This window comes from Ctenopharyngodon idella, chromosome 9, assembly GCF_019924925.1.
Source record: "Ctenopharyngodon idella isolate HZGC_01 chromosome 9, HZGC01, whole genome shotgun sequence".
Classification (NCBI taxonomy): domain Eukaryota; kingdom Metazoa; phylum Chordata; class Actinopteri; order Cypriniformes; family Xenocyprididae; genus Ctenopharyngodon; species Ctenopharyngodon idella.
In genome coordinates, this window is record NC_067228.1 from 28,443,800 (window position 1) to 28,467,285 (window position 23,486).

Consider the following 23,486-nt stretch of genomic DNA (forward strand, 5'->3'; position numbering starts at 1 on the left):
AAACTTTGCTTTTTGTCAGTCAGTTTGTGACTTGTTTCCTGCCAGCTCTGCATGAGAATCAACATTCGGTTTTAATGCATGATGATACATTGTTTCCTGCGATTGTGATTCCAGAATAAATATTTTTATGGCACATTAAAACGTCAGTGTAAGCACACATTTTTATTGTATATACCTCACTTGCTTTGCAGTTTATAAACAACTCTAGATAGGTAATTCTGTCTTAAATTTCATTTAGCTAATAACCCTTTGACTAATTTTGTGTCCCATATGGCTTTTTTTTCACTTAATAACAAGATGAAGATCAAGTGTTCAGATGAAGTGTTCAGATAATATTTCAACAATAATCTGGTTTTGAAAGTATCTTTTTTTTTTTTTTCCAGATCACCATTCAGAGAGACAGTGGCCTAGATGTCAGCTCCCCCAAACATGGCAAGATTGACCCCAAAAATGCCCCTCATGTAGGGGGGAACCAGTGGGCTGGAGGCACAGGTACAGTAAGACACATCCCATAGCACCATGTGTATCAAATGGTGAATCACAAAACATACACATTATATTTTGCTTTTTTTATTTATTTTTGGTCACACTTTATATTAGTTGCTACAATGTACATACATAAAATAATAATAATAATTGTTAGGTACGATGTGCTTATTGTGTTCATGTTGTTTTGAAAAACACAAAACACTGCTATTTAGGTGGGATACAGATAAAGTAAGAGATTGGTTTGGTGATATGGTTAGGTTTTAACCCTTAAAACCCAACCATAACCCGAAACTTGTCCCTAACCTAAAATGATTAAAGTGTAATTATAGAAGTAATAACAGAAGTTAATTACAGATGTAATTGCATGCAGGTATTTTTTAAGTACAAGTACAATGCAAAAACATGTACATACACAATAAGTGCACTGCATCAAATGATTAATTTAAATGTTAGTACATAGCAACCATGTCTTGAACATTGGGGGGACCTTTTTTTTTTTTATAAAGCATAAAGAAATAGAATAGTGAAGGAAATTCTAGGTCGATTTCTAGTTGGGAAATAATCATTTTGAACTATTTGCAAATAATATTTGCATTCATTCGCATTAAAATGTGCACACATGCACTTTTATTTGTATGCCTAATATATTGAAAACGTAAAATGTTTCCTGTCTTGTCGTTACACTTAGTTAGGAATTACATGAATCACGTAAATGCATATTTTTGATTCAAAATGGCTATATTTGTGAAAAAAGTTGAGTAGTTTGCATCACTGGCTGTTACTGTAGGTCGTTTAACATTTATATCGCAAAACAGTTGACATGTGTTACGTTTCGCTATTTACATCTTACGTCACTCTTTTTCAACATTAAACTGACGCTTCGTGGTGGAATTCACACTCTGCTTCTGTGAATAGTAAACCCCACCTACTTTGATTTGATTGGCCATCTCAGTCATTTTGACAATGACTAGTGCTGTTAGACCGCTGAGGCAGACCAGACTAAAAATGTAACTTTTAAACTTTTTTTGCCATCCTAACAACATACAGAGTGCTGTGTAATGGAGTGCAGCAGAGCAGTGTAAGAATTTAGGGGGGGACAATTTGGCCATTTCTATGTATTGGTGGGGACCTTTCTGCCTTTCCGTCTATGGTGGTTACAGCCCTGGTACATAGTAGTTAAAGACAGTTAATATAAAGTGGGACTTTTTTTCTACTTATTACAATCATTTTTTTTTTTTTCATTGTGACATTTTACAAAAAATTTCATTATTGCAATGTGATTAAAATAACATTGTTTACATTTTGAAGTATTCACATTTTTTCAAATTTATTCATGCAGCGATTTATAAAAATAACATTTGATGTTGTAAAAATTAATCAAATTATGAAACAAATGAAAATTTTATATTCAATTTGTAAACCTGTAAATAGGCTCTGCAGAAGATAATAGTGTCATTATTCAGCTCAGTTGAACAGTTAGTCCGGTGTTGTTCCAGTTCAGTTCAATAACTGTGTCAATGTGGCAAAGTTCATCAGTCAAGTTCAATTCAGCTAAGCAGCTCTGCAGAAGATAATTGTGTCAATATTTAGCTCAAATCTGTTGATTCAATTCAGTTGAAAAACAGTGCCGATGTTGCAAAGTTAGTGTCGTTATCTAGCTCAACTAAGTTTGGATTTTGTTTTCATCTGTCAAATCACTAATATTACTGAAAAATATTTTAAACCCAACTGAGCATTCCAAAGGCGACAATGGCAAGGAAACAAAACTCCATATTTATACATCATGTTAAAATTTGCTGTACTGCATTTAATTTGTGCATATTCAAAATTTTCTTTACTGTGATACTGTAGAATCTAATTTTACCATAATAATTACAATCTAATGAGAATCACTACCTACTTAAAAACTCATAATAAAGAGGGCCTAATAAATAGGATTCATTTTTCATGTTTTCGTGAGATGTACCCATAAATCCATTTCTAACTCTAAAGCACCCATATCAATGTTTTTTTTTTTTTTTTTCTTCGTTACTCATTGAACTATCACCTAAGTGGTAACTCAACAAATTGTCTATATGTCCGTGTAGGCGGCAGAGATACCGCAGGTCTTGGAGGGAAGGGAGGCCCGTACCGTCTGGACGCCGGACACAAAGTTTACCAGATCTCTCAGGCAGAGAAAGACGCTGTGCCCGATGAGGTGAAGAGAGCAGCACGGGAGATGGGGGAGAAGGCTTTTAAGCAGAGGTACACCCATCTGTCTCTCTCATTCATCACTCACTCAGTTCAAACACTCACAGATTTCTCCAAAAAGCCTACACTTGACCCTGCGTGACCTTTACCCTCTGCCCTGAGTGCCTGTTAATCTCTCCAGATATTTTTCAGTGCTGTCTCAATGACGCTCACGAACACTGTGAAAGCGAGTATCTTCATGTGTGAGGCTTCATTCTATAAGCTTCTGAGATGCCTATATGTATTGCATATGTCCTTTGACAAAAAGGCAATCCTATAATGCACTGCATTGAGCTCAGTAAAAAAAAAAAAAAACTGATATAAGACAGGGTTGTTATACTAAAATCATTTAAAAAAACATTTGTTACTTTACGTTAAACGAAATCTGAAGTACAATAAAATATTTAAAAAACCTATTTATTTCAGTTAGTTAGCAAGGTACCATTTTCATTTAATTTAACTTGATGTATTAAAATAACAACTAAAACTGAGATAAAATTAATAAAAACTATATAGACTTAAAAAAAAAAAAACACAAAAAAAAACACAAAAAATTACCAAAACTTTAACATTAAAATGAAGACAGAAAATATCAAAATATATACTAAAACAAAAATATTAATAAAAACTACAATAGCATCACAATTGCACTGATCCAAAATGGCAAAGGACGCAAGATTATCAATTATACACTCAAAAAAATTACTCTTTGAACGAACATAAAAAAATCATGGAAAGGATTTCCACATGACTAAGTTGCTTTATTTCAGCATTATGCAATTCTGTTATTCCAATTTAATGTACTTACGTTGGGTCAACACAACCAACTTAGTTTTTATTAACATTAAAGGTTTATTTTTACTCTATGCAAAATTCTTGAGTTGTCACAAAACAACTGACTAAGGAAGAATCTATGTAAAATAGTTATGTCCAACTTACTCAATTCAATCATGGACAGTGGTTCCACATGATTGAGACAAGTAAAATCCAATAGATTCAACCATGTTAAATTAACTAGAATAAATTGTGTTCATTTAAAATAAAATAAATAAAAAGCAATAAATAAATAAATAAAAAATAAATTATTTTCATATACATTGATTTTTACAATTAATTCTTCTTGTTTAATTTTGTGATTTACATAACTTTTGTGATGTTCTGTGTTAGAAATCTAGATGTGATACTGGATGCATCCTAAATTGCCTTAACCAAAAACATTGTAAAGCCTAAATTGATCATAAGTCCATTGGTGGCAATGGTTTTACAATCAACGTTACAATGCTTTTGGGAAATGCAACCCAGAGCACTACCACAGTGATTACTTTCTTATTAAAGTAATTTGAAAGTTTGTTAGCAGGTCCTCAACCCAAGCACAAGTGCAACAATTCACCACAATGGTAACCCTAAAACTATTAATTAACAGAAACTTTTAAATACCAACATAATTGAACAGTAAACATTAAAAAGTCTTTCCATTTTCTCATCTTCCTAAAAACTGCTTAAAATAACACTTTATTTCAACATTTACACTCCTAGTTCAGCCCCTTTGCAAAGCATGATGGGAAGTAAAAATCCTGTTTGATTGAGTCCTGGTTGGGTTTACTTGATTGAAACATGTTATTCCAATATGAAAACATCAAGTTAAGTCAAAAAGTAATCGTTTCAAGTCAATTTAACATGAATCAATCACATTTAAACCAGAAACCTGATACAATGGCATTGAATCAAAATAAGTTGTTTAAATAAAGTGAACAGCATCAAAAAATATTTTTTTTCAGTGTATATATCCTTGTATTTAAAGTCAACATTCATTTCCATTCACAACCCATTTTAATTCCATAACGATGCATTTCTGAAAACATTCAGTGTAACGAAAAAGTTGGTTGACTTTATGCATTGGGAACCTATTGGCTCATGCAAAGTGGCGTTAAATACCAGAAACTGAGCCTGACTAAATTTGTGTTTGCTAAAACAATAGTTTTTGGCTGTGCAGTTGGTTAACATGGTCCAATAACCATATGACCTAAGTGACGAAAGAAGAAAATTGAAGTCTTTTTAAAGACTAAAGACAATAAAAGCAACACACATTTTTGGAATTGCATACAATGATAAATCATTCACAATAAGACCATCAACCTGTTAATTAAGAAGGTAAATAGGGTCGATTTAGGCATGAAGAGTGCTTTTGTGTATGACTGCCTATATGTAGAATGATCCAAATCAGTCAGTTGTGCTATGTAGGATGTAGAGAGTACTACGCTTTGGAACGGACAAGAAATACTAAAATGAGTGGCTCATAAAAAACCAGCACGTTTGACATCACAGAATGGACACTACAGAGGTCTTCAAAGGGCCCAGTTATCTCAAATATGCACCCCGTGAATGCTGCGATTCATTAAGCTGCGTGTGCACGCACTGAGCTACACGAAGCAAGTAAATGTGTTTCGTCATGAAGGAGGCCTCTGTTTGAGCCAATGGACTGCACAAAGCTCTTTTGCTCTTTTTTAAAGCTTATAAACGGGACATTTCATAGGATTTTTCATGTTCTTTTGAAATTAAATGGCTTTACTAGAGTTACTGAGGTGCAGTGCTTCTCAACTGGTTTGGCCATGGGACCCATTTTTTCCTATGGTCATTAAGCCGCAACCCAAATTTTTGGGAATTTAAACCAAGCAAATTTATTTCCAAAAAATTATTGACACACACACACACACACACACACACACACACACACACACACACACACACATACATACAAGTAGGCCTTCCGTCTCACTTAACATAAATTATAAGAATATCACTAACATTGATGAATAAACAGTATAAGGTAAGGCAATTAGTCCCAAACTAGTCTTTGTTAATACAATAAAGTTAGTACGTTGGTATGAGCCACCACAGTCATCAAAAATATAGAAAATAACACAATTTTGGTTTAAGGTTATAGAAGCTAGTACACTGGTAAATGCACAATACTAACATGAACTGTTAATAAAACATATTGACACTGATCCTGATGAATGGATTGAACATCATACCTGCAAGCAAATCCTTCCCAGCAAACACGAAACATACCATTTATGTAATTTATTGGTACTTTTTTGCTCATTTTTAATATTCATGACTTACTAACTATCACATGCTCGTAATTTCATTTGCTCTTTATACACAGTGAAGTCATATACAGCATGCGCCTCCGCATTTGCACACGAGCACAGTATAATGTCTGACAGGACAGGAAAGTTCTGTTAGTTTATGTCCATTTTATTAAGACAGGGTCATTAAAATGTAATGTATAACAGGATGGGTGGACTTTCTTCTGTAACACTGTAGCTGTTGCTGTCTTGAATTCTTTTACTCTCAGATGGGATTTTTCTGCTTTGTGTTGCACATTGTTGCAATCTGCATGCTGTCTGTCACGTTCACAAAATTTCAATCTTAGTTGAGATGGCTTTTGTCAGGGGTTTTCACAGGAAGTGGGACTTCATCTACCTTTTTTGCAAGTGTATGTTACACTCCTAAAACCACCATAATATCTTTCGATTTTGATGTGCTACGTTGCAGGAAAAGCTGAATTTGTCATATAAACCCAGTGAGAAAAGCTGTAATGCTTCATGCAATTGTTTCAGCATCTATTGAAAAACACAATAATATTTAAATAATTACATTTGGTCAGTTATTGATTTAAAATGTTATCATTTGAATAAATTATGATTTAGTGAAAGCTGTACAGTAACTTTGAATATTTAAAAATCAACACATACACTACTTTTCAAAAGTTTGGGGTTGGTAAGATTTTGAAGTGTTTTTGAAAGGGGTCTCTTATGCTCACAAACACTGCAGTTACTTGCTTCTATGACTTGCTGCACTTGCTTCTATATATTCTCTGCACTTTTTCACTCTCATTTGCTCCTTCCCACTGCTATTGCATGGCCACGCTGGCCACCTCACTCTCCGGTCTGTGGACTGGTTTGGAATTCAGGAGAAAATAGCAGCAGTCTGTCCTCCCTCCAAAAACACTGCACAAAGAATGTGAGCTTCAGAGGCCAGACAGGAAACCCACAGCGTGTGTGAGTGAGAGAGAGAAGCAAAGCAGGAAGAAGGAGAACGATAATACCACGAGCAAGAAGAGAGCACTCCTTACATGTTACATTGTCTTTTGTAGCACAGAAACAATTTAGCAGCTTTTCCAGACATTTTTGGTCCAGGTGGTGATGGAGAGGTGAGGGATCATTTCTTTTGAAAAGAATCACAGTGTCACAGTATTTTGAGATCACACTGTCTGATCTGATCTCACATCTGATAAGTGTCGATGTGTGAGCGCACCTGAGATCTGTGGGCCGCAACGGTCTAGACACACTTCACACTCTGTTTCCCCTTCATGACATCAAACAGCTCTCACATGCACATGCACACTCATTCACGTGAAGTGTAGGATTAACTGTTGAATCTGTTTAGGGATTGTTGACTTCACCCCACCTGTGCGGCAGAATCCCCCCACCCCTGCTGAGGCCTGTCTATCAAGTGACTAAGGGAATCTTACAAATTCTGTTAAGACCATAGTCCAGGTCATATTTCACCAAGAAAGAAAGAAAGAAAGAATTATATTATATTGTATTATATTATATTATATTATGTTGCTGTTTATATGGTCTTGACACAGTAGAAATGGCTCAATGGCCCCAGGACTCGGGTCTCCTTTACAGTAGGACCCCGAGTGATCACATTCGTAATGATGGGTCGACAGAATGTGGATCCATTTGCAGCTATTTTATTCAATGGACTTACAGAGCAGACAGGGCAAAGGCAGATGCATAAACAGGGACAGGCAATGGTCGAGGCAGGCGGCAGACAAACAGAATCAGGGTACAGGCAAGGATCAGGGCAGGCAGCAAACAATCACAGACCAGGAAACAGGCAAAGATCAGGGCAGGCAGCAAAGGGTCACAGGGAATAAACAGTCCAATCGATAACAGGTAGCAGTCCACAGAAAAACGCTCAGAAATGATCACCAAGGCAAATCAAGACTTCGCTCTGTGTGTGTGTGTGTGTGTGTGTGTGTGTGTGTGTGTGTGTGTGTGTGTGTGTGTGTGTATATGTGTATATGTGTATGTGTGTGTGTGTGTCTTAAATAGTGTGAGTGTGATGCGGTGCAGGTGTGTGTGCAATCAGTCCCAGGAATGAGGGCCCATGGGAAACGTAGTCCGAATGAGAACTGATCAGTATTCCGGTGATGGCTCCCTCCGGCGGTCCGGAGGAAGGGCCGAGGGAGCCACATTCGTGACACCATTGGTTCTACGGACTTTTAATAGATAGTATTTTTAGCGCCTGATTATAATTTCTGCATAATCACGTTATTATTTATATTGTTTAAAATGCGTTTTAATGACCATTAATGTCTTTTGAATTACATGGTTCATATACTAATATATAACTGAAGCTATAGGTTGTGAAATCAGGCATTTCTTGTTCTTACTGTTTTTTAGTTAACTAATGTATGAGTATAGCATACATCTACCCGATTAGCCTGCTAGTTTAGCTTATATTATATTAGGTATGTTTTTTGCTTCCAATATAGTTCCCAACAGTAGTTCCTTATAATAGTAATATTTTATACTATACAACATATATATGCTATTATTGTGTAAAATTAATATTAAAATTACTTTTACAGAACATAATATAGTCAGTGGGTGTTTTAAATGGGTTTTTGGCTAAATGCCTGAAATAAGGTCTGTGGTGAACAAAAGCTTAATATATTTTCAGGTTTTATTCTATGATATAAAATACATCAGTAATACCCTCTTGTGATTTTTTTTAAAGCTTTCACTTGTCTTCTAAAAGGCGGTTGCTATGGGACTACAGAGGTTGTCAAGGACATCAGTAACGTCATCGGCCGAACTGGTCAACTCATTTACTCATCTACGCTTTCACAGCCTTGTTGTGTTTGTAATCACACTCTTGCAAACTATAACTAAAACTTGCAGGGAAAATGTTTTTAAACAAAAAGAGAAAAAATTGTTGGAAGCTTAGTGATGGTGATGTTGAAGTCAAGCGACTATGTTGTAGTTCGTATAGTCTACGTTTAGCTTTTGACTTCTGTCGATTGTGTTTATGCTTCAAAATTCAGAAAAATTGTGTTCATTTGTGAAGCTTATCACGATGAACAAAGCATGTAAGAATCATAAGCTTTTGTTAGTCACAGACCTTGCAGTAATCCAAAAGCCAATGGAAAAATCTTTTTGGGTATTTGTCGAGATGTTAACTTCTGGGTTGGCCTACAAAAATATGTCACTACTGCAGCAATCTGTTTCCTTTTATTTATACTGTTTTAAAACAAAAAAGTGTTACAGTATTTTTCCAGTAATAAGAATCAACTGAAAATGATCATTAAGAATAAAAAAAAAGGAAAATGTCCAGGCTGAATATAGAAATGAGAATTCAGAAAGGAAATTGTCCTAAAAATGTCAGAATGCCAAAAATCTTAATGATTAGCCTTATAATATAAGCTAGTGGTTTTCAATCTGAGGGACAGTGCCAACTAAGGGGCCTCAGAAAACTTCCAATGGGGGCCGCGGGATGACTTAAAAGTCAGTTTTATCTAACAAGCAGTTTTATCATAATACTGGTATTATCTTAGCCTAAATGGGGAAATCTGTGTGTGTGTGTGTGCGTGAAATGTGAGCTGGACATGTTTTCGTGACATTGCAGTGATCACCTTGGGTGACTAGTGACCTGGCAGAGCTCCTGCCTCCATCCCTCTTACACCCACACTGATGAGCCTGGCTGGGCTTTGAGCACCTGGGCGTTGCATGTGTGTGGGTGCTGGTCGTGGAGCTGTAGGGACTTGCCCCAAGAGACATGTTTATCCTACACCTCCTACTCTCAAGTGTGCACTATTCTCTATCTTGACAGCTGTACTTAATGTGTGACTAAACAGATCAATATTCTCTAAAATCCTTCTGCCCCATAACACTCTTTTAAGATGTACTAGACATTGTTTACAAGTTTAGACTTCTCAGGGCAAGAATGTCAATGAAGATAATTTTTTACTTTTTCTGAAGAAAATGTGGCAACACTTTACTTAAAGGATTTGTTTACTTTCAAATGAAAATTACCCCTTTACTCACCCTCAAGCCATCCTTGGTGTATATGACTTTCTTCTTTCTGATGAACACAATCAAAGAAATATTAATAAATATTCTGACACATCCGAGCTTTATAATGGCAGTGAGCGGGATCAACGATTATGAGCTGAAGAAAGTGTCTCTATCCACATCCATCCATCATAAACATACTCCACACAGCTCTGGGGGGGGTTAATAAAAGTCTTCTGAAGCGAAGCGATGCGTTTGTGTAAAAAAAAAAATCCATATTTAACAAGTTATGAAGTAAAATATCTAGCTTCCGGCAGACCGCCTTCCGTATCCTACTTACGAAGAAAGCGTAAAACTCTAGCAGTTCAAAACGCTTACGCTACGTCCTACGCCTTCCCTATTCAACTTACGGAAAAAGTGTAACTGACGCGATGCCAGTTTGCACTTTCTTCGTAAGTTGAATACATAAGGCAGTCTGGCGGAAGCTAGATATTTTACTTCGCTCACTGCCATTATAAAGCTTGCATGCGTCAAGAAAGAAGAAAGTCATACACCTAGGATGGCTTGAGGGTGAGTAAAGCTTGGGGTAATTTTCATTTGAAAGTGAACAAATCCTTTAAAGATGTGGTCTCATGAATAATTGTGACCACAGTTATAATATATAATACTTATCTATTCATTGCAGTGTTGGGGGTAAAGTATTACAAGTAACGCAAGTTACGTAATCAGATTAGTAACGAGTATAGTAATGCAATACTTTTGAATTTACAACATAATATCTGAGTTACTTTTTCAAATAAGTAACACAAGTTACTTTATTTTCCCATTTATTGACTGACACTCTCTTGTCCCCATGTTGAGAGAAATCAGGAGCAAATGCAGAGGTGTTGTGTGCGATGTGTAAACATGATGGTTATTGTAGTTGTGAGCATTTACTCATCTCACTGGCACAAAAACAGATTCAGTATCCCTCAAAATTAATATATTAATAACTGAAATTCAGAATATTCAAACTCAGAATATTACGCAAACCTGCAATATTAAATATGTTAAATAATACAAATATACTTTATGTATTTAATCTCACTTTATAAACCAATGTCTTTGCTACTGACCTTCGATGATCCAATTCAGCCATACTAATAAGCTAAAATGACTTTAGATGAACATCACATTTGTCTTTCATTGTTTTGTTTTTATTGCTGAAGTAAGAGTGTTGAACTTTCTTTTATTGATTCTATTCTTCTGCAATCCAGAATGGCAGCACAACTGAAAGGTTTGTTTGAGTTGCACCCTTTACTGTACAGGCGTGAATTTGCATTTCCTTCAGCCTGTTTTTTATTTGTGTGAAAGTGCATTTACATTAGCCAAAAATAGAACATTTTTTTATTATTTAAAAACAAACAAAAGCAAGCAAGCCCAGCCCAGGTGAGAAAAAGTAATGCAAAAGTAATCCATTAAAAAGTAACTAACACAGTTACTTTTTGTAGGGAGTAACTCAATATTGTAACGCATTACTTTTAAAAGTAACTTTCCCCAACACTGATTCATTGTTACACCTTTAGAAAGTATAGTGCATTAAAACACATGACAAACAACCAATTTCAAATTCTGCAAATATAATAATGCATTTTAACTTTGGTCACAATTATTTATAAAAATGTATAATGCATTATAATGTACATTATGAATACCTTTATAGTGCATTAGACATAAAGGCTTTAAGTCAAGTGTAACCGAAAAGGTTAGTAGTTCTTGTACAGAACTCACCACAAAGATGCTAGAAGGTTTTGTATGGGAATTACTAGGGTGGTTGTTAAATGGTTGCTTACTGAAATGCACAATTTTGAAGAATTATTCATATCTTACATACTGCAGTTTAAAACATATGGTTAGAGTTTTGTTCAAATCTCACATGAGCTGTAATAATGATGGTGCTTTACTCTGTACACATACTTTAGTCTAAAGTGTTGTGTTTTTGTTACAGGCTCAAGGAAATTGAGATGAGTGAGTATGATGCCACCACTTACGACCGTTTCTCAGGAGCGGTCAGACGACAGGTCCAGTCACTCCGCATCATTCTGGACAGTCTGCAGGTAAACACCTCTAGTAGTCCCACTCCAGGTGTGTTCAGGGCATTAAGTGGGCTCAGGACATTCTACTGGTTTCTGCCCTGTGCATTAAAGGCTGCCGTGACTAGTCCAGGGGTTCCCAAACTTTTTCATGTTAGGACTCTCTTAGAGAGGTTTAATTTATCTCAAGACACACCACAGACTTTTTTTAGTGAAATGATGAGAAAACTTACTTAATATAATTGCATTATCATATGGCTTACATGACCACTCAAAAGTTTGGAATCAGTAAAATATTTAGCTTTTAAAAGTCTCTTATGCTCACTAAGGCTGCTTTTGTTTAATAAAAAAAAAAAAAAAATACAGTAAAAACAGTAATATTGTGAAATATTAAAGTTTAAAATAAGATTTTCTAATATTTAAAAATATAGTATTTGCAAAAGTACAGCATTTATTTGAAATAGAAATCTTGTACCTTTTAATGGTCTTCACTATCACTTTTGATCAATTTAATGCGTCTTATTTAAAGTCTCCTTGTGGTGAAAATCAAGTTTTTAATGTTGTTTATATATCTATGTGGTGTTTTTAATATGCTTCAAGACGAAACCATGTGCAATTTCATAGGTCAACACCACTGCTGAGTATTTTCTCTGTAAAACTGCAGTGATCAAAAGGCATCAACATGCCGGCGGGCTTTAGCATATCATTAAAAGGGTTAGTTCACCCAAAAATGACATTTCTGTCATTAAGTACTCACTCTCATGTTGTTCCACACCCGTAAGACTTCGGAACACAAATTAAGATATTTTTGATGAAATCCAAGAGGTTTTTTTTATCCCCCAAAGAAAGCAACGTAATTACCGTCATTCAAGGTCCAGAAAAGTAGTAAAGAAAATTGAATCGGTGTCTACAACATGGAATAACATCCATGAATGTAATTCATAAACTTTACTAGGCAACTTTACGACCGACCTCGCCACCAGCCACTGGTGACATGTGAACACAGCTGGACAGATTTGTTCAGTTCATTCAGCAAAAGATATATTAGACCAAATCTTTTTGAATGATTCATTAAAAAAAACATTTCATTAGAGTCTTTTGTGAAACAGACTACATAGGTTGTGTTGTCTGTTCAAGGAGCGCCACCTTTGAAAAGTGGTGCAGGAAACACTGCTGTGATTATGCGTCATGTCAAAAATATATAAATATAAATAGGTCTATTTATATTTTAATATTTATTTTTAATATTTGTGACATGGCAGATTGAAAACTGCTGATCTTCGATTAGTTGTGCCACTACTACAGTATAGTTGATACATTGAGTCTGAACTTGACAAAAACAGTAAAGTGTGCACACAAAGTGTATGAAGATTCATTTACATAAAAAATTGGCCTGCTGAATAGTCAGCTGTTTTTCTGAATGACTAGCCGATTAGTTGCAGTGAGTATCCGTGCAAGCTCTAGTGTGCACGTGCACACATGGACACGCATGTAACCACACCTACAGTATTCCTTTAGCATCTCAGCCAACTCACGAGAGGGCCATCCTGTGAGTCCAAATGAACGTGCTTTGTTATTATTATTAGGCGTCCTGCCCTCCTGATTGGTCTGTCGATATGGACCCAGGCGGTCGGCATTCTGTATGGAAGGATGTCCGGTAGTGCGTCTGATCTTTTTTGTTTGGGTGTGGGTGGACAGAGTGCTAGAACTCGGGTGGAGTTTCTCAGAAAATGCTGATTGAAGACCAGCTAGTTTCCATGTCTACGTTCAGCTAAACCAGCATCGGCAGCTCGGTCTGATCTGAGATCTGTATCCGCTCATGGGGATTCCCTGTGCTGTGTGAACGGAGGGCTGGCTCCAGCCTCAGGGAGGATCAGGTTCCTCTTTGGCAGCCCATGCAAGGAGCTCTGCTCAAAGACAGATGTGTTTATGTGAAAACATGGTGACAAGGATTATCTCTGTCTGTCTTTCACAGTCCAGTCCTCTAAATCAGCACTATCTCCTTTCACCTACAATAGTGCTGTAAAGAGAGCTGGCAGCCATAGTGGCATGTGTGTGGTCCAGATGAGCACACTGGCATCATTCTGTACTGGTCCTGTCCTGAGAAGAAGTTAACCTCCGTGTCACCCTGAGCCTCTGTTCTCCGCTTGGGATTTTTCCAGATAGTAATTTGACCACTGCCTATTCATTTGCTCCTGTAAAGATGGCGACACATACACTAACAGTCAGAAGTTTGGAAACATCTAATCATTTGTTACTAGCATTCCAAGATGTTGAAAATAATAACAATAATAATAATAAAGTCTTCAACCAGCTTCGTGAGGTGCATCTTCGTATGCTGGGGACATTTTTTAAACACTTTTTATGGTCACATGTTTGCTGGACACATATTGACCGCTAAATTAATTAAATAAATAAATACATAAATTTACAGGTACATTTTTACATTTTTTAAGATCATGAGAAACAAGTAAAGTTTGTCTCCTGAACTCCTGAATGTTGCATGGTGAGTTTTAAGTTGGTAAGAAACATAGAAGAACACAAACAACAACATCTCATCTGTTTTCAAAGGAATGTATATGAGAGCTGTAAAAAAAAAAAAAAAAGAGCAAAACAGCAAATTTGGACCCCTGCCTTTACTCTGTAATCACTGCTCATATGGTTTTCCACAACTGGCTCTCCCAAACATGTTGAACACATGCACATTCACACACCTACCTGGCTGATAAGTGTTCGCAGCAAGTTGTCCTGTAGTTTGTGGTATATTCACTCTCAGGACTCTGACCACATGCTCTATGATCCTGTTATAATAGCTTGAGGACATTTATTAATGGTGTTTGCAAAGGCAAACATCATGATATTGCATATACTTAGGGTTAGCTGTTTTTCAAAACCTTTCAAAATAACCTAAAAAAGTGTTTTAGTTCAGTTTAAAATAGTGTTGTCAAAAGTACTGACCATGATACCAAGTTGGTACTGAAATTTGAAAAATATCACACTTTGAGCGGATTCGTAAACACCTCTGATTGGCCTTTGTGTTCATGCGCTCATCAGACATGTCTGTTGGCCTGTTTACATCTGGTCACTTCATGCGTTTTCTCTGATCGGATAGCTATCCAATCGTGAAAAGACCAGATGTAAATGCCCTCCGAAATGCATTCGAGATGGATATAAATCTGATCGTTCAAACCACTTCAGGAGGTGGTCTGGGACGCATTCCAGTCAAAACAAGTCTAAATGCATCTGGTTGTTGAAACCACATATGTAAATTTAACTCCTCCCAAAAATGCTAAAAAAATAAATGTGTGAGAGCGTGTTATAGGCTATATGACGTTATATTCAGATATGACAGCAAGACAACGCGCAAACTGCTGCAAATCAAACTGAAAGTAAGTCGCAGGCGCTCAAAACACAATCATCTTCATTAAAAGTAATGAGACTAAATAATCTTACCAGTGCTGTTGCCGCGCTCTCTCCTATTGCGGTCTTTGATTTTGAAATTAGCTGATGATCAATAAAATACAGCTCATATTTGTTGCTTTCGGTGATGTGAATTGAAGATTGGATATATATATCCGTTTTGCGGAGACATGTTTATGTGGTCAAGTGTAAATGGAATCGTTTTTATAAATCAGATATCTATCTGATCAGAGAAAACGCATGAAGTGACCAGGTGTAAACAGGCCCTGTGATTGGCTACAATGATCAGCGCTTCAAAAACATTGTAAATGTTGTAAATGGACATCAATAACGCTCTTCACCGAGCGCTTACACACTTCCGTGTGCTTTTAAACGCTCCTGTGCGTTGATCATTGTAGCCAATCACAGACATATCTGATGAGCGCGTGAATACAAAGGCCAATCAGAGGTGTTTACGAATCCGCTCAACAACGTTCAAAGCGTCATGTTTTTTAAATTTCAGTACCAACTTGGTATCGCAGTCGGTACATTTGACAACACTAGTTTAAAATGAGTATATCATTACTGTATTGGCCGATATTGAGAACTTAATTTTCATGCTAATTTCCTGTATTTTTACATTGTGATATACAATTCTGTCATCTAGCACACACATAAAGCTAATAATTTATGAAAACTGTTAAATGTAATCTTTAGCATATGTCAAAATTAATATCCATTTTTCATGCTGTACACTATAATGCCTAAATGCCTTTTATATTGGAAAATTTGATATTGAATTAGTGTTTTATTTTGTATTTAGACAAAATAGTAGAGAAATTTAAGAAGAACTATTTAATGGTTGTCGGTCATAACAGGAAAAATTATTTCCGAACTGGGGTTTGCAAACCCCTGGGCGTTCATGGGGAAACATCATTTTATGAAATGATGAAATGCTAATAATTTATTAAATCATAAAACTGTATAAAAAAAAAAATGTTCAGCTGACAAAAAAGTTTGGAAATCTGTTCCGTAAATAAAAGCGGTGTGTTTGTTGTGGGCAGGTTATGTTGTAACATAGTTCCGTCATCATTCAAGTCTTGGCAGCATTTAGGTGGAAATGGAGCATTAGAGCTCTTTTTCACACAGACTTGAGATATGACACAGAATAGAGCAGATGATCTCATCCATTCAGTAAATCCCTGGAGTGCCGTCATCCTCTGTGCCTTTTCTTCAGCTCATGACTCTTTATTACAGTGTGACTTCACACTTCTGTCTGAACCTTTTGCAAGAGCGTGTGTGATGCTTTCATTATTACCTGGATAACTATAATGGGTTTAATAATGGGTGATGCAAGTATGTCTGTGAATGTGTCTGAAATTGTGTGTGCTTGAATTTGCTTGCACGTCTGTCTTTGTACGTGCTTGTTTTCATGTGTGCGTGGAGTGATGTGTTGGGTCATTGTTCTTCATGGAGACCTGACATGCTTGCTCATATAATGAGAGCCACATGTGGAAGTGCTTCTATGGGTGTTTGTTGATGTTTGATCCACGTTTGAAGCATAGGAGGTCAAGGACCCGCTGGGGGTCGTGATGTTAGCTCACGTTTAAGTATTAAAACTTCAAATAATTTGTACATTACTTACATTCTTCTTACTTTTTTTTTTTTTTTTTTTGTACTTCACAGCACAGACTTTTATTACAAAACTTTTATTTGTCTTTGCTAATTATTTTATTTTAATATAAAGTGTAGAGCTAGAGCTGAACCTCACTAAACTGTAAATGGTGTTTGTGTTTTAGGCTAAAGGGAAGGAGAGGCAGTGGCTGAGGAATCAGGCTCTGGGCGAGCTGGATGATGCTAAGATCATTGACGGACTAACAGGAGAGAAGGCCATTTATAAACGCAGAGGAGAGCTGGAGCCAGAGGTGAGAGCTCACATTGATCACTCAGTATTCATCACTAAACAATAATGGTAAAGCCTACAGGTCAAAACAAACACATATGAATTCAAATTCACAACATTTTTTAAGCAAATAACTACTTATATTTTGGTCTGTTTCTAACATAAATCTTAAGGTCAGCATGATATGAAAATTCATTTTCTAAATGCATGTTATTGATCTTATTGTGAACATATGTTATTGTGAGCATATGTTTCTTTTCTTTCTTTCTTTTTTATTAACCTTGTAAAAGCTCTGATATACTCACAGTGAAGTTCTTTTTCGTTCTTCGCTTAGAAGTTAAAAAAAAGTTTAAAAATATATTTTCAGTGGTATATTGTTAGCAAACATCCAGACGCCATCCACACTGCTGAGCCTGGTGTTTAGATGAATATGTAAATATGTGCCACATGCTTTCCTCTCAATAACAAAATAAACACACAACAAAATGACAGCGGTTATGGAAGCCTCTAATCATATGTTTGCACAAGCTCTGCAGTTTGGCACTCCAGTCAAGTCGTGTCATGTTAATTTATTTATATAGCTATTTATACAATAGATTGCTTTACAGGCAGCTTTACAGTTTTAAGGCCCATTCACACCAAGGACGATAACGATAAAAATAGAAAATAATAGCAGTCTACACCACAACTATAACGATAACGGCACAGAGAAGCAATATCGTTGGAATCACTTTCAGAACAATTTTTTCCAGCAGATGAACAATGAAAACATTGACAGCCAATCAGAATCCGTCCTGCTTTAAAGGGGACCTATTATGCCCATTTTTAATTGTAATTTAAGTCTCAGGTGTCCCCAGAATGTGTCTGTGAAGTTTCAGCTCAAAATACCTCACAGATCATTTATTATACCATGTTGTAAATACCCATTTTTGAGTGCATGTGTCTTTAAATGCAAATGAGCTGCTGCTCCCCGCCCCCTTTCCAGAAAAGTGCTTCCTTCAACAGCTCCTGCCTGCATCGGATACTCTGCCAAATACTAACAAAACATCTGCTTGATTTTGATTATCATCTATATCATGATCACGCTCACAGACATTGCAGTTCTTCTTCATCATGAACATTTTTTATCTGCGTGTGTTTTTTTTTATCTGCATGTGACATTAGATCTGTGGCGCATTCCCTTCAAAAATAAAACTAATAAATGAAGACTGTTATGTTCACTCTCACATCCAACAGCAAAACACTTCAATCGCTTACAAGACATTCTTGTCACTACAGCTTCTCCGGCCTGGAGAAAATGGCAGAAACTATGCTAATGCGGCAAAGTCTGTTAGCAGTCGTGGGTGGGGCCTGTTCAATGTGACGTCACTTTATATAGAATCTGCAAACAGCTTGTTCTGAGACATTGCTAATGATTTATGGGGATTAAAAAAAGAGGAGTTGGTGGATTTGTACAATTATAGGGTGGTTGTATACACACACTGCCGACACACATTTATGTTCAAACACCACGTAAAAGTAAATTTTGCATAATAGGTTCCCTTTAAATAGCTGGAGCATTTAAAGCGGCAGACGAGAAAACTGCAGCGCGTGCTTAGAATAAACAGAACGATATTGTGCATTGGTGTGGATACTAATATAGATATTTTATAGTTATCGTTAACCTTGACAGACTGAACAGTAGAAATGAACCGGAGAAGATTTCCATGTCAAAGAAGGCGGAGCCCCAGAGCCACACCCACCTATTATGCAATCACCACTTACCAGTCGAAGGTGTTTAGCAGCCGGAGCAAACTTTTCTGGAAAGCTGTTTCCAATTCCTGAAAACAAACTTCATTTTGGCCTGATTTTGTTCGAAGTGACGCCACACCAGCTTGTTCTTCAGTTTCGCTTGAAGTGTATCAAGGCTTTAATTCTTAATCAAAATGTGATTACTGGATATTTCAGTGAGACAACAGACTTCTCTCTGTTGACGTATGCTAGACTTCTCAGGTCATTTTATCCGCTTAAACCCCGCCCCTTTATTGCAATTGACTGCAAGGTCGCATTCAGATCTGCCTCCATCAAATCAACAATTTATGGATAGAGCTAAGTTCCACTTGACATTTTTTCTTTACCTATTATCCGTTTCACTTGGATGTACAAAGATCCATTTTGTCGGATGGAAGCAAGGGAGGCAGTACATCCTCAAGAATTCAGATAAGAACATAATTCACAATACAAAAAAAAAAAATAAAAATTATGAAATATGAGATGAAACAACACTTGTTTTTTGTCTCTATGTTGGTCACTATGAAAAGAGGAGTAGGAACATTCTTCAAAATTTCTCATTTTGCACTCCTTAGAAAACAGCATACAAGTTTGGAAGGACATAAAGTAAATAAATAATGTCTGAATTTGAATTTTTAGGCAAACTATAACTTTAAGGTGTAGCATTCTTGTTAGACTTCCTGATGTTTGACTTTTCTTTCTTCTATTCCTATTGTTTCTTCTACTGGTATCGTTGAATTCCAGTTTAGCAGACACTCACAGCAAGAAGGTCATATTATATTTACTGTTTCCCATAAGCGCATACTTAAAATCTTTCTGAATTTATTGTAATGAGTTCTTACAGTGGTGCCTTAATATATTATGTGGCTCCTGTATAATCCATTAAAAACCTCATTGACCATGAAGCCTTTCAGAAGAGGAGTCTGGGCAAAAAGAACGTTGCAATTAAACAAACCACATAGTAACTGTATTAAATGATTTTCCTAATTAAATATCTGTCTGGTCATTTGAGACTGAATGTGTGGATGACTTATGTGTTTTTCCTTTGGTCTGGCTGCAGTTGGGGTCTCCTCAGCAGAAGCCGAAGCGTTTACGTCTGCTAGCGGACGTCTCTGGCAGCATGTATCGTTTTAATGGCGTCGACGGCCGTCTGGAGCGCTCCATGGAGGCCGTGTGTATGGTGATGGAGGCTCTGGAGAGCTACGAGCACAAGTTTAAGGTGAGATTTGAAAATCAGCCATCGGCTCTGTTCCAAAACATAGTGAACTGTCTGTGTAGGCAGCATTTTAACACTGTTCCAAAGTAGGCAGCATAAGTTTCCTTCTTTTGACCAAATTCTTAGGTACCATCACATTAAAACCTTCATGAAGAAGGCAATCTCAAAATCAATTTTTCTGACTAAAAGGGATAGCTCACCCAAAAATGAAAATTATCCCATGATTTACTCACCCTCAAGTCATCTTAGACGAACACAGTCGGAGTTGTATTGAAAAATATCCTGGCTCTTCCAAGCTTTATAATGGGAGTGAATGGCGCTCCTGATTTTGAAGTCCAAAAAAGTCCATCCATCCATCATAAAAGTGTGGCTACAGGGGGTTAATAAAGGCCTTCTGAAACGAAGCGATGGGATTTTGTAAGAAAAATATCCATATTTAAAACTTTATAAACTAAAATATCTAGCTTCCTTCGCAAATCAACTTACACCAAATGAGTAACCTCTGATGCAATGTATGACGCAGGATGTAGGAGAAGCGTGAGCTTAGATGCTTCTCGTGGTTCAAACAAATAGGGCTGGGCAACAAACTCAGGCTCCTCTTCTCTTATATCGAAATTCTCCAAAATTTCTCTTTAAAAATTCTTGTTTTAGACTTCTAATTTGTGACTGGTGTCTTGTTTTGCTCTATCCTCTTGCTCTATGTCATGCGTCGGGTCAGAGGTCACTCTTCCGGGATTTTTGGGTGAACTATCCCTTTAAGTAAAAAAACAAAACATAAAAAAAAGGTCAAAGATGACGGACATGTGTTCAAAATTTGTGATCAGTAAGATTTTTTATTTTTTTTTATACCATGGCTGCAATTAGTGTATTTGATCAAAAATACAGTAAAAACAGTTTAAAATAGTAAAAACAGTAAATAATAATTAGTTTTCTATTTGAATACATTTTAAAATGTAATTTATTCCTGTATAAATGATTATTATAATTTATTTGAAGTAGAAATCTTTTGTAAAAGTAAAACTATCTACTGTCACTTTACAACCAATTCACAAAAATGTAATGGTGGCACAGTAGATTTTGAGACACTGCCTTAAATTTGAAATAAATTCATGCATCTGCTCAGTGAATCTAATTTTGATGACCATGTCATCTTGGTCTAAGTTGACCACAGAGTTCAAATTTAGTCTCTACACGTTGATGCATCTCAATCTTTTCACCACAAACACTTTCGTCACTCAATGAAAATAGCAAAAACTGTTTACAGTAAACCACCTCCAGGCAACACACCATGGAAACCGAGTGAAAACCTTCGGCTGATCTGATGAGTAATAGGGATCTCCCCACCGCACATGCTGACACACTGTTATGGAGGTTGCCATGGCAATAAGGATGATGTGAAATATCCCCAGAAGCTTCCACATACTCAGTTACCATAGAGACAGTCATGCTGGTTTAGGTTGATTAGTGGTTAGCAGCTCTCTGGGAGGCCTCTGCCTCTCAAACTCTCTCTTTCACTTGATGTTCCTCTTTTTCCTCCGTCCATCTCTCTGTCTCTGTTCATCTGAGCTGCTGGCAGATGCTCTGGAGGCTGTGAATCACGGCCCTTGTTGGGAGCTGCTCGCAGATTTGTAGCGCCTGCACAAAAGTTGATCTGTTATCTCCATTCCGGGGAGTTTGGGGGAGGAAAGCAGCGGAAGATATGCAGCTGTGGGTGTCAATGGCTCACATTATCCCGTTCTTCTCTAATTTGCATCAACACTTTAAATGTGTGAGGTCGGATCTGAGGCTGGACGATATAAATATAGATAATATGTAACATTTGTAAAACAGCTGGATCCGGTGCAGTAATTTTGTTGGACATGCAGCATTCCAGGAGTTCTGATGTTTCAGTACTGAAACATTTCACAGTTTCTCACTCAGGGCAGTGCATTGCTTACGTATTGAAATATACAGCAATATATTTTATTACATTTTATTTAAGGCGAGGTAGTTATCGCACTTACTCAAAATAAGTACTGAGTAATATTAATAAACTACATGTACTTACTATAGAGTTATGGTTAGGGTTTGGCTTAGGGTTAGTTACTTGTAATTATGCATAAATTACTGTTATTACTATAGTAAGTACATGTAGTAAAGTGTAAGTACGTCACCTTAAAGTGTTAACATATTTTATTAAATTTTTTGGCAATGTAAGTTAACCAGCATTGATGATTTTATCACACTTTTTGTGTTTGCAAACAGCGATGACGTTTTTATGGGCAGAGCCTACCTGGTGGCAGAAAATGACAGTTCTGCATTAGCAGTCTGTGGAAGCCATGGAATAAAGGAATAAAAAAAGTTCATTTTGAGTTTATATCTCACAATTCTTAGAAGGAATTACAGAATTGTGAGATATACTCGTTATTCTTTCTTTTTCCCCCAGAATTGCGAGTTTGTATCCTGCAATTCTAACTTTTTCCCTTCAGAATTGTGATATAAAGTCCGAACTGGGAGATATATACACTTAAATGCAAGAAAAAAAGTCCAAATTTTGAGATAAAAAGTTATGTTTAAAAAGTTATGTAAAATGTTATAGGTTTAAATATTATGTATGTATCTCCCCTATTAACTGCATATGTGAATATTATGTAGACTTACTGTTTACATCAAATTCATGCTTTAATAGTAGAGTAGATCATTGCAGGTTTCATCAGTCCAGTCTGTGAATTGCAATATAAACATCTGCGTTTAGCTTCAAAGGGTGTCTTCAATGACAGTATTCTATAAAAATGAAGACTATATTTTTTGCATAACGATTCTGACATCCAAAGGCACAAAAAAATCATTTTTCTCTTATTCTGTGGATTTTGCCCATTTTCCTCCACTTGTTACCGCTGTTTTTCTGCCACCTATGCACCCGCAACTGCAAGTGACGTAACTGTGATGTCTGCCCCAAATTTATTCACCAAGGCTGCATTACATTGATCAAAATACAGTAAAAACAATAATATTATTACATTTTCAAATAACAATATTTTCAATCATATGAATATATTTTAAAATGTATTCTTGTGTTACAAAGCTGAATTTTCAGCATCATTACTCCAGTCTTCAGTGTCACATGATCCTTCAGAAATCATTCTAATATGCTGCTTTGCTGCTAAAGAAACATTTCTTATTATTATCAATGTTTAAAAAAGTTGTGCCACTTCATATTTTTGTGGAAATCATCATACTTTTTTTCAGGATTCTTTGATGTTCAAAAGAACAGCATTTATTTGAAATAGAAATCTTTTGTAATATTATAAATGTGTTTACTGTTACCTCTGATA

General features: G+C 36.3%; 1 protein-coding gene across 1 annotated transcript in view; it reads left to right on the plus strand.

Annotated features, from left to right (window-relative positions):
- vwa8 (von Willebrand factor A domain containing 8) overlaps positions 1 to 23,486 on the plus strand; it is a 129,199-nt gene that overhangs the window by 93,499 nt on the left and 12,214 nt on the right. The window contains exons 38-42 of the mRNA XM_051904791.1: positions 384 to 492; positions 2,577 to 2,733; positions 11,800 to 11,908; positions 17,083 to 17,208; positions 20,017 to 20,175. Coding sequence (XP_051760751.1) covers positions 384 to 492; positions 2,577 to 2,733; positions 11,800 to 11,908; positions 17,083 to 17,208; positions 20,017 to 20,175 — 660 coding nt within the window. The remainder of the gene's footprint in view (positions 1 to 383; positions 493 to 2,576; positions 2,734 to 11,799; positions 11,909 to 17,082; positions 17,209 to 20,016; positions 20,176 to 23,486) is intronic.